This window comes from Kogia breviceps, chromosome 16 (assembly GCF_026419965.1).
Source record: "Kogia breviceps isolate mKogBre1 chromosome 16, mKogBre1 haplotype 1, whole genome shotgun sequence".
Classification (NCBI taxonomy): Eukaryota; Metazoa; Chordata; class Mammalia; order Artiodactyla; family Physeteridae; genus Kogia; species Kogia breviceps.
Genome location: NC_081325.1, coordinates 4,310,816 through 4,327,113, shown reverse-complemented (window position 1 = coordinate 4,327,113; position 16,298 = coordinate 4,310,816). Strand labels below are relative to the sequence as shown.

General features: G+C 49.1%; 1 protein-coding gene across 1 annotated transcript in view; it reads left to right on the top strand.

Moving 5' to 3' along the window:
- MIPEP (mitochondrial intermediate peptidase) overlaps window positions 1-16,298 on the top strand; it is a 131,156-nt gene that overhangs the window by 22,001 nt on the left and 92,857 nt on the right. Inside the window, exons 8-10 of the mRNA XM_059041995.2 lie at window positions 3,904-3,952; window positions 5,330-5,390; window positions 9,274-9,326. Of these exons, the coding sequence (XP_058897978.1) occupies window positions 3,904-3,952; window positions 5,330-5,390; window positions 9,274-9,326 (163 nt within the window). The remainder of the gene's footprint in view (window positions 1-3,903; window positions 3,953-5,329; window positions 5,391-9,273; window positions 9,327-16,298) is intronic.

Sequence of the window (16,298 nt, the reverse complement as noted above, 5' to 3'; positions counted from 1 at the left end):
CACGGGCCCAGCCGCTCCGCGGCATGTGGGATCTTCCCAGACCCGTGTCCCCTGCATCGGCAGGCGGATTCTCAACCACTGCGCCACCAGGGAAGCCCCAAAGTAGGGTTTTTACGAGGCTGAACTTATGATTTTAAACAGCTATAAACTACTGTTCTATTTTTCATACAGTCAGAGACCAGTTACTGAGATTTCTGCTTCTTTATTAGGAAGAATGTTTAAGTAGAGCTAATACTTTGGAATGTATTCTGCCCAACGTGTGTATTTTATGTACGCATTGAGAGCAAGTCATACTCAAAGTTGCACTGACGATGACCTGAATTGTTTTCATTTTAACTCAGCTGGTTTCTGTGCTGAGCCTAGCCAGATAGGTTAGAATTAGTGTCAGAGAGAATATTTCTGCTGAAGTCAAGGTTCAGTGTAGGCCGGGTCACGTAAAAGCCCCTCCTTTCAGAGGGAAGAGGGCTGCTTCGCGGAGTTGGTGCTGGGGCGGGCGTGGGGGGAGCACCTCGCCTGGCTGCGCTCCCTTCAGTTCTCTCTGATTTGTGATGTATAAGGGAGAATGGTTTGCAGTGAAAACGATACAGATGTATGTAGCATATCTTTCAGTGGTGTGTAGTAAGTTGCGGTTACGTTTAGACACTGAGTCCAGGGTGCGGTGGCCTCGATGGCGGGGCTGCTCAGACCCAGGTGTATTTTAGGGGTTGGGTTTGCGTGGCTCGGTGACGGGCCGAGCGGGAGCAACAGATGGCCGTGGACACCCGGGGTCTCTGGCCGCGCGTCGGGGGACACTGGAAGGGGCTCTGCGGGAAGCGTCGCCCTTGGCTCTGTGCTGTCTCTGTCCCTCCCGTGTTCCCTGCAGCGCCCGTAGCTCCTCGGGGGTTCTCTCGAACCCGCCCCGCCTTGTTTCTTTCTCTCTTGTGCGCGCCGGGCCCTCGGCCTGGCCTCACTCCCGCCCGTCTGCCGGCGGCACGTCTCCCTCGCTCGAGGCCTGCTTGCTGCCTGCCCGCCTGTCTGTCAAAATCCTATCCAGGGCGTCAGTGCTGGGCCCCGCCGCCCCCTCCATGAAGCCTGTTGAAACGTTTCCACGTCCCGTGGACTCCTTCGTCCTTGAACTCTTAGAACACTTAAATTTGTGTTCCTTACTTTAGCTCCCAGACAGGTGTTCTGTCCCCTCAGGCGCTTTTCTGGAGTCACTGTTGACACCGCGTCGTTACAATGATGTCTTGTTATGTTATACTGTATGTAATGGTTACGTAATGCCTACTCCGGGCCCTTGTTTCCGTTCATTCCTCTGCAGCCGCGTGAGATGGACGGTTGTATCCACCTCACGGGTGAGCAAGTGCAGGTCGGGTTGATTGCTAAGAAGTGGCAGAGCTCAAGCCCAAACCCGGCTCTCCATTCGTGCTCCTCCGTAGGCCGCCTGAGACCACCTGCCCCTTTTTCTGTGTCACCTGCATCGGCTCTTTCAGTTCATCGGTTCGACAGATACGCACTAGGTGCCCATGTGTGCCAGATGTTATTCTAGGCGCTGGAGATGAATCCGAGTAGAACAGGTGGGAAGATCCCTGCTTGTGTACAGGTGACAGAGGAAAACAGAAAAGCAGGGCAAGAGTCCGGTCTGTTCCCGGCCCCTACAGGTTGTGGAGAAAGTGGTACAGGGAAGGGGGGAGGCCTGCGCGTGTCGGGAGGCGTGCGGCCTCGCACGGTCCGCGAAGGCTCCTGAACGAGGCTGTGAGCGGAGGGTCCGGGTGGGGGCCCGGCTGTGAGGACGTGGGGAGGAGCAGGGGAGCCCGCGGGGCGGGGTGGGGCGGGGGGTGGTCCCAGGTGAAGGAGGCTCGTCCTCGGGGGAGGTGGGTTTGAGCCAGGACCTCAGTGGTCACGGCCCCGCCGAGGGGGCTGAGAACCGCTACAGGGCGGGGCGCCCGGAGGTGCTTTGCAGCGGCCACAGTGAGGGCCGCGGCTGCTCCAGGCCGACGGCGGCTGTGCAGGTGGTGAGATGTCACGTTTGGGGCGCGTGGCACGCGAAGGGAGAGCCGGGCCTTGGACGTGAGCCACCGGGGAGACGGTTCCCGCTGACGGGGGCGGGGCAGGAGCGCGGTGGGTCTGAGCTAGGTGTGAGATGCCGCTGGGTCAGTGCAGGTGGAAACGCGGATGGACGGCAAGGCACACACACGCCGTCGGCCTGCCTGGACGCCGGGGGCGGCCGGGGCCCGGGGAAGGTGGGGGACCGAGCCCCGGCCTGAGTGACGTGCACTGAGGGTCACCGGGCCGCAGTAGCGAGCACGCAGGGTGACGGCCAGCAGATCCGCGGCTCACAAGGTGGTTAGTGTGGGAATGTCTTGGAGCTGGACTCTGTGCACATGGTTTGGTTGTGTCGAGTGTGACCTGAGTCCCCGAGGGCTTTCACGTTTGGTTGGGGAGCTTGGACGTATGCGTATGAGGATAAACCTTAACACAGGCCAGTGTCTTTTTAGCTCCAAATGCACGGAGTATGGAAAACAGCGCCCTAGGATTTTAGGAGCGCAGGAAGTGTGCAGATGCTTGGGTGGATGTTGCAGGTTTCACGCGGGAAGTGAAACTGGAGGTGGACAGTGAGGGACGGGGAGCTGTCGACGGGGGGGGGGGGGGTGGAGAGCCACGTGGAGGGGAACAGGTTAGGGTGGACCCCACGTGACGGGTGCGTCGGGGGTCAGCTTCCAGCGGGGCATGTGTTGGCCCCCCGGCCGTTGCAAACTCAACGGATGCTTTTTATTGGATGCTACCACGCTATTCCAGGTAGATTAATTGAGGAGGATGTTTCATATGAAAGAGAGCTAGGAAAACGAAATAGGTGAAAGTTAGCAAACAGTGGTTATTTTGCAATAAAAAGCACACACAGAGATACATTTGAGAACAGTTCTCTATGCTAGCTGGTTTAATATCCGGAAATAAAGACTTTATTTTAAACTAAGTAACAGTTGTTTTTCTTAACACCATCTAAAACAAGGCAGCGTTTTTCAGGTTACGAGATACGGGCTGGTTCAGCACTGATGGTGGGGAGACCCCTGGGTTCCTGGTTTAGGTCCGTCCTCTCCCCAGCCTCTTATTTTACTCAGGAAAGAGAGAAACTGAACAAGAAACTGAAACATATAAAAGACCATCTGGAAAATAGAAAAACCGTGTGTGTAGCCCACTCTCAAATACACGTGAAAGCTCTGTACACGGTAAATAGTGGCAAAAAGTGGTAAATTCAAAAAGTCACGTGAAAAATTTCCTATCATGGGAAACAACAGTAAATCCACTACATTGCCTTTATGGGTTTGTACAATATAGTGACTTACGGCTGAAGTATTTTAAGTAGTAAAAAAAAAAAAAAAAAATTCCAATAGAGCCTAAATTTTTAATGTTCCAATTTTGCAATATTTTCTTTGGATACTGATCCTAAATAGATTATTCTGTATATATAAAAATAAAAATATTTACCCAGAAAAACACTGATTTTTAAAATCTGATGTTTCTAAGTTGTAGTGATTTTTATGAACAAATCACTCTAGCTATCTCTTGAAAACTCAGGAAAAAAATTAGACATGTCTGACAGACATTTTTTTCCCTTATACATATGAATAGATAGAAATAGATTGAAACTTTGGATTCTTTTCTTTCGTTTCCCCTTAACTCTTTTTATTTTGGGGTATCATTTAAGGCTTTGATTATTACCATGTCAGTTTACTTCATTTATTTAATAAAGATCATCGTCTAGAAATGCCTAGTATATGTTAGCAACCCAGCTTCCCTTTGAGAATCATCCCTTTAAAGGCATTGTAGTGTGTGGATTTATGATCGCCACATTATAATTTTAACAGGTATGTACATTTTTATTTTATGTAGTTAAAGATATTTTCTTTTGGATTTTCATTGTAGAGACTGTCATGCAGTTCCTTGAGAAGCTATCTGACAAACTCTCTGAAAGGTTCGTTTTTTTATTCTACTCTTCAGAGTACGTGTTATTTCGTTAGTGTTTTTTTTTTTTTTTAAGACTTGCTTTATAAAAAAAACAATTAGTAAGTGACCTGTTAAGAATACAAGTGTTGGACTATTGCGCCAGATTTGTGGACTGTGTGAGAGATGAGGCGAGCAGCGAGCTCTGCTTTGGAAGTGCAGAGTCGCCCCCCGAAGGCGACAGTCTCGGACCCTCGGGCCGCCCCCTCTGATGAACCAGTCAGCCTCCGGTAGGAACTCATCATCGATAGGGACTTCTTAAAATTTCCCAAACCTTTTGAAACTATATTTTAGCTTGTACCATCAGCTTCATCATCTGCTGGAAGCGTAGTATCTCTCTTCTTTCGGCCTCAGTGTGGGCGGCTGGTGGCGATGGTAGAGGGCTGTGTTTGCCGTGCTGTGTTGCTTTAAGAGCGCTCTCAGCGGTCCCTCTGTCACGAGCGCCGGCCTTCTCCCCGCCCAGCCCCCCAGGAACCTTCAGACGCCACGGCTCTAGGACGGGGCGTGGCACGTTTGTGAGAGACCGTGGTCTCTCCTGTGGCACTGCCTGAAACCTCGTTTGCTGCCCGACTGCACCAGCGTGTTAATTTTAGCTCCAATTTCCATTTTCTGTTATAAACTCATGCCTCAGAACACAGTCCTCTCCAACTTGGATTATATTTGTAAATTCTAAAATTACCTTTCAATGCAGTGAGCTATTGTGGCTTTGATATAATGAAGTAGTGTTGCTTATGCAGTTATTTGAGACTTTATTCTGCTTTGCCTTGCTGGTGGAGCATTACTATTCTTTTCCACTTGTGTGTGGCTGTAGATTGTATTTGGGGCAAACTTATCTTCACGTTTTTATCGTGGCGTATGGGAGTTCATTCTAACGGAAATTGCATATTCTGCAGATGCTAAGCGCGAGTTTGATTATTGCCCAGCTGGAGTTTTTGGTAGGGGAAAATGACGAATAGCAATCTTAAATATAATCTATGTTAATATTCTTTTATAGGAAGTAATTTGTTAGCCTCATTTTTAAGGTGTAGCAAAAAGCAGTGGTTTAAAGTTTACTGATTAACACTTTGCATGTTTCTGTTAACACTGCTAGTTTTTCCAGGCTTTTAGTACTTTCAAGACATGTCTCTGCCAAGATGCTTTTTAAGGTAGAAATTGTAGTAATTTACTGATGTATGTATTATCATTTCTTCTAGCACATGTAAAATTTGGTTAATACTGGCTGCATTTGCACTACAAATTTCTTCTAATTTTATCACGAATATTGGAAAGTAACATAAGCAGGCTAGTTCTTTTATAACGTAATTATGAACATTTTGTCCTAACAATTAATGACAAACCTGTTTTACAGAACTATAAAAGATTTTGAGATGATACGAGAGATGAAAATGAAACTAAATCCTCAAAATTCTGTAAGTGACCATCTTGGGATATTTTTATTATAATATAAACAGTCTGTCAGCTGAGGTCTTTATCTTTTGACTCTAGAACTTTCTTGTGATTTGCTGAAGGTGTATGTAGTCTTGTTTCTGATCCTTGGATTTGGGGAATAAAGTATTGAAATATTTGATCCAAATGTCTGAGTCTGACATTCCAGGAAATCCAGTGTTTTTGTTGGTTAGTTGCTGTCTCTGTCTCTGTCTCTGTCTCTGTCTCTCTCTCTCTCACACACACACACACACACACACACACACACACACACACACACACACACCCATACTGTCTGCTAACGCAACCTGTGTCAATATTTGCTCACACAAAGGTTGCCTCTGTTCTACGGAGAGTCGGCGTCTCTGTGCGAAGCACCTTTAGGGGGCTCGGGGCGGGGGATGGCCTGGCCGGTGGCAGCTTCAGCATCAGTGCTCACCTTGCAGTTGACACGCTTGTTTGCTAACCTGTGAGCTCAGTTAAGTAGATCAGTGTTGACTGACAAAGTGTAACCCGTCCTGAAAACACTGAATCTTAAGATGAAATGATTACGTGATCCTTCCAGTCAGACTAAGTGTCCTTAGGGCCAGAGGGTGCCCTGAAAAGGGATGAAATCCCAGGTGTTAGGACTCGGGTCCTCACCTGGCTCGGGGGTGCCGCGGGGTTGCTGGGGTGTCGGCCCCTCTCCTGTAGCTGCTGGTGGTGGTCATTCTTGGTCGCTGGGGGCTGCTGAGCAGGGTTAGAAACTCTACCAGCTTCCCAGACCCAACCACCATGAAATGGAGTAATTCTGTCACAGTCGCTGATTTCTGGAGCAGCGTGTGAGGCTGCTAACTGGTCGTCAGAGCTGTATCTAGCAGAGTAACGAGCATTAGCCATCCACCCGCTTTGGCTTGGGAGGTAGGTCCACTTAGGAAACTAGATCATGGATCAGCATTTAGCTTGGTGAGCACAGGAACAGAAAAGGTGAAGGGTGTTGCCAAAAGCGAACTCATTAATATGACTCGAAAGTGTTCTCCCTAGACATGTTTTTGTTTGGTGTATTTTTTTTTTTTTTTTTTGGCTGCATTGAGTCTTCGTTGCTGCGCGCGGGCTTTCTCTGGTTGCGGCGAGCGGGGGCTACTCTTCGTCGCGGTGCACGGGCTTCTCACTGCGGTGGCTTCTCTTGTTGCGGAGCGCGGGCTCAAGGCGCGCGGGCTTCACTAGTTGTGGCTCGAGGGCTCAGCAGTTGTGACTCGCGGGCTCTAGAGCGCAGGCTCAGTAGTTGTGGCGCACGGGCCCAGCCGCTCTGCGGCACGTGGGATCCTCCCGGACCAGGGCTCGAACCTGCGTCCCCTGCATCGGCAGGCGGATTCCTAACCACTGCGCCACCGGGGAAGCCCCGGACATGTTATGTAGATACTGAAGCCGGCTGTTCTGAGGATGTTTGGGAAATGCCCTTTCTTCTCTCCTGAAGCCCCCGTTTTGGTGAAGGTGCCACCGTTCACCTGCTCCTCTAGCCAGACCCTGGCCTGGGTCTGGACCAGGGGCTCTCAGACTGCTCCCTGGAAGGCAGCACGTGGGCACTTGGTCGACAGGCAGGCTCTCGGCGCCACGGGCCGTGTGTCAGTGAGCCCTGCAGGTGTTCACACCCCGCCCCCGCCCAGAGTGTCAGGGACCAAGGCCTGCAGCTCCTGCCTTCCTGGGAGCTCTGTCCCGTGTCCCTGCCCATTGCCACAGCCCTGGCTGCGGTCATTCCTTCTCCCCAAGACGGCAGTGACCGGTTTCCTAGCCTTTTGTTCTGCTCCCCTCGAAGCTGTCCTGCGTTCCAGCTGCTTTGCTGGGCGCCTGGCCCACGCTGGACGCGGGGACGGCCCTGTGCACTTGCTCGGAATGGGAGTGAGCGGATGCAGGGCTGCCAGAGGGCTTTTCTAGAACACTGATTGGGCCTTGCACTCTTCTGGTTAACATCTTCAGGTAGCTGTTAGATTTACCTTCCCATTTCTTAGCTTTCCCGCCAGGCCCTTCGTAATCTTTCCTGGACCTCCTCCTCTTCTGCCTGGGAGCCCAGTCGGTGTTCTCCGCTCACCACTGACGCCTGCGTGATGCTCGTGTGCTCTTTTCACCTACTTTTTGCTTTGCTTTCCCTTCTTTTACTTTATTTATTTATTTTTTTTTTTATTGAAGTGTAGTTGATTTACCATGCTGTGCTTTCTTTTATTTTTAAATTGTAACTGACATTTATGTGCCAGCAAATGCCGTACGTCCGGATTACGTGCTCCCATTCTTCACAACCCAACTCGGGCTCTGTCTCCTGCAGACGTTTCCTGCCGTCCCCCGTGACTTAACGCCCTTCACGGGCTGTTTGGCGTGGTACGACGTCATAGACGTGACACGCTGTTCTCTGATTGGCGGGCTTGTCTTCCTGCTGCCTGGACTGTTGTCAGCTCTTGGTCCGGGGATGGTGTCTTGTCTCTGTTGCATTGGAGCCTGCGCTCCGTCTGGTACGTAGCAGTTAATAAACAGTCATCTGCTGGAGGCCGTGAGTGCCAGGAACTGATCACTCAGGGGCCAGCGTCCCAGCGAAGCTGTCCCTGCCCTTCAGGAGCTCGTGGGAAGAAAGAAAGGAAACGTCCGTGTCTTACCGTGGTTCCTTCCCTGATAAAAGTGTGAGCATGGCGCACGAGAAAGAGTACCTTGTCAGCACAGGAGAGACTGTCTAAAGTGAACCTTTAAGGACCTTGGTAGTAAGGATGGAAGCCTCGTTCACGGAGCTCTTCTCGGTGCCAGGTGTTTTGTTTTGCAATTGAAGTGCATTTGGCAGTTCTGTCTGGGAGATGCTGTTGACTCATCCAACAGATAACTCTTGAGGGACAGAATTCAGGGGCCAAGATACAACGGGGAGACTGCAGGCAAAGTCCCTGCCCTCCTGGGGCTTACGTCGGAGGGAAGAAGAGAGACGGCGGACACGTGGGAAACATCAGCACTGCGCCCACGTCCTGTGGCAGTAGGGACTGTGGGGGAAATGATGCGGAAAAAGCGGATGGAGGCTGTTGTCTTATAGGGGCTGGGCAGTGAAGACCCCCCAGGAAGATGACACTGGAGCGGCACTGAAGAAGTGCGGGGCTGGCGAGAGCAGGGAAGAGCCCTCCAGGCCGAGGCCGGAGGGAGGGGTCTGCCCTGCCGCAGAGGAGCCCCAGGAGGCCAGCAGGGCTGGGGGAGAAGGAGGGCGGGGAAGCGCTGGGGGCCCCAGGCCGTCTGCCTCCCGGCCTAGCCTCTGCCCCGCTCCCCGTCACCTGGCAGCCTGCGGGAGTGTGGTCCGCACGGCTACCCCAGCTCCCTGTCACCGTTCTGTACCCGGTGTCAAAAATGGTCCTTCTGGTGTTGCTTTATGACGGATTTTCTTTGCCAAGATTAGAGTTAATTCTGCCTTAGTTAGGTTTTAAATTGTTGCTTTCATTTCTGGGATCCACCCTAAGCTTCTTGCTTAGGTTTAGAAAGAACTCGCGTCTCACCTTTAGTTCCCTGATCTTAACCGCGGTATGTTTTATGGACTAATACATGGCTTACATTTGGGGGAAAATTTCAGCGTGGCTAATTTAATCTATCAATTTTGACTTTCATTAGTTTACTTTTTAGAATGACATTCGTTTACCTTTTCCCCAAATTCTGCCATTATGCCTTACTTATTAATACCTCTCAACTCACTGATCGCAGGTGAGTCAAAATAAAAAGGCACCTAGTTCCTGCCAAGTCATGAATTTTTAGGCTTTTTATAAAACGTTTTCTGACATCATAGCAGGTATACATTTTACAAGTTGGCTAAATTATTGATTAAAATTGTGAAACGGTCAACAGCTTTCATAACAGTGAATGTTTCCTTTGTAGGAATTAATGCCTTGGGATCCCCCCTACTACAGTGGTGTGATTCGTGCAGAGAGGTACGTTTTTTGAGAAATACTCGTACGTGAGGAGGAGGGAAGAAATACGTGTTGAGCGTCTTGCCTGCTAACTGGGCCACCGTCCCTTCGCTCGGTGCCCACGTTGCAAACCTGCGTCCCCTCAAGCTCAGGCCCCGTGCCGCAGTGGCCGGCATCACTTCCCAACCGGGGTGAGTGCCCGCAGGTCACTCATCCCGCCCGGGAAGCGCCTCCCCCAGGCCTGTAGCGGTCCCTCCCCCACAGCCCGTCCTCTGTGGGTGGCCTCTGTCATTCCCGTGGACACCTCGTGAGCACCCCCCGCGGGGCTGGAGTCCGGGCCCCTCCGCCTCTTCCTGCCGGTGCTTCCAGGCTCTTCCTAGACTCTGAGCTGGAGGGGCTGGGACTTCACTAGAACCCATGTCGTGGCTCGTTTTGGGCCCCGGGTGGGTGCCCGGCAAGTACTTGTTGAACCCGTGGAGGAATGCGGTAGTACTTGGCATGGAACCAGTGTGGTTTTCTTACGCTCTCTCACTCTCGTTGGGGCACGTCAGCATGTTGTTGGCACATCTGGGCGGATGTAAATGAAATAAGGGTTTGGGAGACTTATGTTGACAGAGGGACTCCTCTGGCTTCTCTATTCCTCTGTGTCTATTAAACTGTGGCAAACTAGCAGCTATGCCTTTTTCCCTAAATATACCCTATTTCTGTCATTCTTACGTTTGCTTGTAAATCCACAAAACGTGGAGGCCTGTTCAGAGTGAACACAAAAATGTTTACGTCCCCAAAGCAACTTTGTATCTGCAAGAGGAATATATTTTTTAAGAATCTCAGAATCTTAGCCTCTAACAAATCCTTAACATTTTTCTCGTATGGTTCATTGCTTAGATATGCAGTTAAGATTGACTCAGGTCCTGGAAGAGAATAAAAGTTTTGAGCTGCTTTCTTTACGAAAGCGTGCTTTCATATATCATGATAATATACTTACTCAGTTGGTATTAAACTTCAAAGTCTTTTGGTTACCATGCATTATATTTACGCATCAAGCAAAGGGTAGTAAGCACCTCACTAAAATCAGACGCTGCTTATTCTAATGGTTACTTTCGGCATTTGTCACAGAAGCAGAAACCTGTAGCTTTTCCTGTTCTTTCTGCCCCGGCAGCAGGAGGTGGCCTGAGATCAGTCGGTGTGTCCAAGAGCCGACCCACTGACGCACTGAGTTCCCATCTTTTCCCCTCTGTGACCTCTCCTTACCTATCTGTTCCCCAAACCAGTCTTACTTACAGAGCATAGGTGTCTCCTAACCTGTAGGTAATAATGCTTTGTCAGCCGGTATTTCTTATACGTGTGTCCCAAATTCAGCATCAGTCGCCTTCTCTGTGAAAGCACGTAAACTGTAGTTCAGAATCTATAATAATTTGATCCTGATAAACAGTGAGTGCTTAGAATATATTACAGCTTAACATAAGATATGCTAGTAATAAGACATTACTTCACAGTTGTGTTTTATGACTGCAAGACTTCAGATCCTCCTCTTACAGTTGCATTAAAAAAATAGCATTTCTCTCTTAAAATCCTTTCCAAGACATAGCATACAGGAATGTTAAATTTTTATTAATATGTTCCATATTTATGTAAAGTTTTTAGTTGTATTTTTGACATTGGAAAGTAACGTAAATCAGATGTCCTTGTTTCTTTCTAATTTTTGCCACTGTGATTTTTATGTGGTGTTCCTCTGCATCATGTCCCCCACCCCTTATTATTACTACTATTATTATTATTTTTGACCGTGCTGCGTGGCGTGCAGGATCTTAGTTCTCTGACCAGGGATTGAACCCGTGTCCCCTGCGGTGGAAGCTCCAAGTCCTAACCACTGGACCGCCAGGGAAGTCCCTCCCACCCCTTATTTTTTAATACTTTAGCCTTAAATTTAAAAGCGACATTTTTGTCATTTAACTGTGCTCTGTAAGTGTAGCATACCCAAGTGGTGGTTCTGTGGAAATTACATGTGGATATTTGAATACTTGGAAAGATAGAATCCGTTATGAAGTATACATATGCATTAATCAGGGTGTGCGATCCCTGAGAAGTTTGACAGGGATCTTACACAGGAGCTGTTGGATAAAGGGGAATGAGTCCCCCATTTATACCAAAAATGCACCACTGGAAAGTCTTTAAGCTGCTGCCTGGACTCTAGGATGGTGTGGTGTTTGAAGATAATACAACTGCTTGACACGTGAAATTGTGTAGTTTATTTGTTAGTATATGTATACTGAGCTCGTTGCTTTCAATTTTTAAGAAGATTAACCTTTATCATGAAAACTTTCAAATAAACAGAAATGCGGGGAATAATACAAGTAACCCCCCGTGCTCATCTCCCAGATGAAGTAATTGTCAAGGTTTTGCCATGTTTGCTTCACTGGGTCTCTTTTATTTCTCCCTTCCTTCTTGTTACTAAAGTATTTTACACTGAATCCTAGCCCTTGTGTCATGTCACTCTTGTGTACTCTTTCCGTCTCTCAGCACGTGGCTGTTTTCTTATACGACTCCAGAACCGCCAGAACCCAGTGAAGTTGGTAGCAGTTCATGGGCGTCATCTCGTACCCCAGCTACACCCCTGTTTCCTTGATGGTCTCCAGTCTGTTTCTTCCCAGTTGGCTTGCGGGGCTTTCTGTCTGAGTCTCTTGCTCCAGAGCCGGTGCCCACGCCTCATGCCCCAGCCACCCTCGTTCACATTGCCACTTGCTGAAGAGACCAGGCCGTGGGTCCTGCGGAATCTCCAAGCCCGCGGGCTGATCCGGTTGCCTTCGCGAGGGGTCACTTCTCTGGTCCCTGTCTTCCTGTAACATGGGTCTCGCGCCCCTCTCCCCTGAGTTGTGTTACTTACGCTGTCTTGTGTTTCACGTGTGGCTCTTTGATTTTACACGTTGGTAGAACTGAAGAAGCTGAGTGAGAGGCTGTCATAATAGAGGTCTCCCTGCTCCCCTGGGATTTGGCTCCAGCCTCTATGAGGGGGTCTTGTCACCTGGTGCCACGTCAGCGTGACTGTGGTCATCCTTTCCCCGGAGGTTCCCTTTCCTACCTCTCTAGGGTGAGGAGGAAATTGTACTGTGATCTGTGCTAAGAGCAGTTTCCAGGACTTCCCTGGTGGCGCAGTGGTTGAGAATCCGCCTGCCGATGCAGGGGACACGGGTTCGAGCCCTGGTCCGGGAGGATCCCACATGCCGCGGAGCAGCTAAGCCCGTGCGCCACAACTCCTGAACCTGCGCTCTAGAGCCCGCGAGCCACAAGTACTGAGCCCACGTGCCACAGCTACGCGCGCCTAGAGCCTGTGCTCCTCAACGAGAGAGGCCACCGCTTCTGAGTGGCCCCTGCTCTCTGCAACTAGAGAAAGCCTGCGTGCAGCAACGAGGACTCAACGCAGCCAAAAATAAGTAAAATAAATAAAGTGGGGGAAAAAAAAAAAAGAGCAGTTTCCAGTGAACCGTGTATCTGATCTCCACCATTAAGGAAAAGAGCCCCCTCCTTACCAGGCAGTTTGGCTGGAGCCGTTTTCTTGCCTCCGGAGTCAGAAGTCAAGATAGGACCAAAAGGACGATGGCCCGTTCTTTATGAAACAGCGACGAGGAGGGTATTTTCAGTGTGTGGTTACCTGAGAGGGAGACAGGTTCCGACTACCTTTCGGTTCTTTCATTGCTACCTTACCTTTATTTAGCTGGAGAAAACAGTCGTTCTCCCGGTGGCTTCAAGATTACAGGTTTCACGGTGTCATCCAGCTGTCGCACTGCGATCCTGCCGAAAACATCATTCCTGATGCCAGAAGCATTCTGTGTGTCTCATTTTCCTTTGGTGAAGCCGAAAATAGCTCCTCTGACGGTGTCGTCACAAGTGTACGTCTGCGCCTCCTGAGGGCCTGTTACCCGCCGTGTTTGTCCTGCAGGGACCCTCTGTGAGCGCTGGCCTGCTGTGCAGATTCCCACACCTGCCTTAACTGACCGAATAGGACGGGGTGAGACTGAAGCCTGCGGTACCTGCAGTTTCAACCTGGGTTCACTGACGGTACTGAACTGTGGTTTCTATTTTCACTAAGTTCACTGCCAAGGTTTTTGGAAGTAAAGTCCAAGTTCTTTCTTTACCTTCATCCCAGGTGCATCAGACGTTGACATATAAGTCTGACTCAGAGTGTGCTTCAGAGAGGCGCTGATACATTGATTTTTAAAAAAAAACTTAAATCACAACAAATGAATTCTTCAGTGGAAAGTCTCTTGCTGACTAGTACTTCTGTACTTATTTTAATGATAGTGTCCCTGATGAGGGTTTTGAGATATTGCTAAATTCTATTGTTTTTAATAAGAAAGACCCCATTTATACCATTTAACCATGTTGATTATAATACGTTCTTTGAAAACTGAAAATTTGTAAACCCACACGTAGCGTATTTTTAGCCGGAAGAAATAGCAGAGAATTTACTGAGCTTCACTTATCCACCATGGTGGATGAACAGTAATCTTCTTCCAGATTTTTTCTGAGGATTCTAGAGATTTCTGCATTCAAGTCAGGGGAACACCTTTACAGCAAACAGCAGTAAACTTCTTGCAGAACTAGGAAAGAGTTTGAGGTGATGAAACCAAATCCTCCGAATACACTTAAATTTTACTGTGTTTAGGTTGGGCTGTGGCTCTGATGTGCTGTAAGGTTTTGTGTGTCACCTGTTGTGCTTTTCTCTTGTTTTGGGGGGGGTGTCTCTAGATGGCAGAGGACATTTTTTTTCTCAGTGGTTTCTCTTCGAGTAAGACAGTCATGGGGACCATGCTGCGAGCAGGTGTCACGGCAAGTGGGGGTGACTGGCGCGGGGGGCCCAGGGGCACGGGGCGGGGGGAGCGAGGCCTGCTCCTCGGTTCTTCCCAGGGCGGGCAGGTGGGGGGGCTGCCTCCTGAGCCTGGCATCCTGGAGGGGCTCAGGGACCTGTGACGCTGGCCATCCTGTGGGTTGCGGGTGTAAGCTGAGTGCACGAAGGCAGGGCCGGGTCCTCAGGGCGCCTCTGGCAGGGGTGTAGCTGCTGGAAATACCTTGGAGCTTCCTGAATCCCTCGCAGCCTCTCTGGGCCCCTCCCTTCTGGCTGCTCTTCAGGAGGGAATAGCCTCTCGTTCGGGAGGGTCGTGGAGAGCCAGGTGGGGCACCAGCGTGGGGGGGGGGGTGTCTCTTCCTTGTGGTGTGAGGCCGCCAAGTGAGGCGGGTGGTCTTTGCGGTTGAGCCTGCGGTGCCCTGCGCAGCCACTCCCTCCCCTGGGGCTCCTTCCCGGCCCCCCCCACGCCCTTCCCTCCTTCCATCTCGTCATCTGTGCAGCACCGTCACTTCTGGATGGCTCCGCGGAGAGGTCTGTACCTGTCTGGCAGGCTGTCTGTCTGTAGCCGAGGTGAACTAACAAACCGCAGCTGACGGCACAGCGCCGGGTGCATCTTCTGTAGAGAAGCTAAAATTGCTGCAAACACGGTCAGAAGTCCAGCTCCTCGTACCGCCGGGCGTGGGCCGGTTCAGACAGTGTCAGGGATGGGACACCCCCTTACGAGGTGCAGACTCTCACCGGCCACACACACCAGGGAGCGGGCGCTTTGGAGAAGTTATGGCAGGTGCTTGTTGTGGACCAGAGCTTTATGTGCCGAAGTGGACAGTATTTAAAAGTACATTTTTGTTAAAAATACAGGAAAACATATTTTTGTTAAAAATGTGTGTCAAAAGGAACTTGCAGGATAGGAATTGTATGATTCTACATGTGTGTCTATGTATATATATCTGTGTATTTCTGTACATGTAGATGTGTATACACGCGCACACACACACACGTAAGCCTTCTTACACAGAATAAATGATGATACGCGAGAAGTGGTTATCTCTGCAGGGTGGCACTGCTGAGCCAGGGGATGTTATTTGAGAGTTTTTTTTAAAAAGAAGGAGTTTATAGTGCTTTTTAATGCATTTGTTCTCAGTCATTTCAAATGCATACCATTTGCTTTTCGTCATTCATAATAGTTTCATTTAGTGTATACAGAGTGGAAGTTGTGTGTGGAGTATGATACAAGCCTATATTCTGTACTTAAATTATTTTCTCCAAGCTAAATTGTCTCCTTGAGCTTCGCCTGATTATCTTATGTAGGTGTCCTGGGCATGAGGCAAGTCAGTACATATTTGAGGTTATGCATAGGCTGTGGTGTTGTAGCTCTACTGTGTTTCTTTTCTATAAAGTCAGTTTCTTACAGCCAACATACAGTGGCTCTTGTTTTTTAATCCATTCTCATATTCTCTGCATTTTACTTGTTACATTTAGACTACTGATGTTTATAAAGTGATTAGTGATATTACTGGGTTAAAACCTACCGTGTTTGTTACTGTTTTCTATCTGTTGCCTGTATCTTCCTTTTCTGCTTTCTTTTTTTTGTCTTCCACTCTTTTTCTGCCGTTTATGGTTTTAATTACACGATTCCAGCTTTTCTCCTTTTTTCCCTGTTGGAAGCAGTCGCCCTGAAGCTTACAAGTGGTGTGGGTCTCCTTCCCAGTAGTACTTACTGCTCGTTGCTTAGTGCAGAGGCACCTCGGTCTTCCTTCCAGCCCCTCCTGACACTGCTGTCGTTATGTCACTTATCCATAAGCTATAATCACCTAATACATCATTGCTATTACTATTTTGAGCAAACATTAAACAGAAGAAATAGAAAGTTTTTTAATATCTTCATTTATTTCTTCTAACCCTCTTCCTTTACTTACGTGGATCCAGGTTTCTGACTTACATTATTTTTCTTCTTCCTGAAGAACTTCTTTTTAACATTTCTTATAAGTCTGGTCTACTAGTGAGAAATTTCCTCAATTTTTGTTCGTCCAAAAAAGCCTTTATTTCTCCACTTTTCAAATTCACTTTTTTTTGTGTGTGTGGTACGCGGGCCTCTCACTGTCGTGGCCCCTCCTGTTGCGGAGCACAGGCTCTGGATGCGCAGGCTCAGC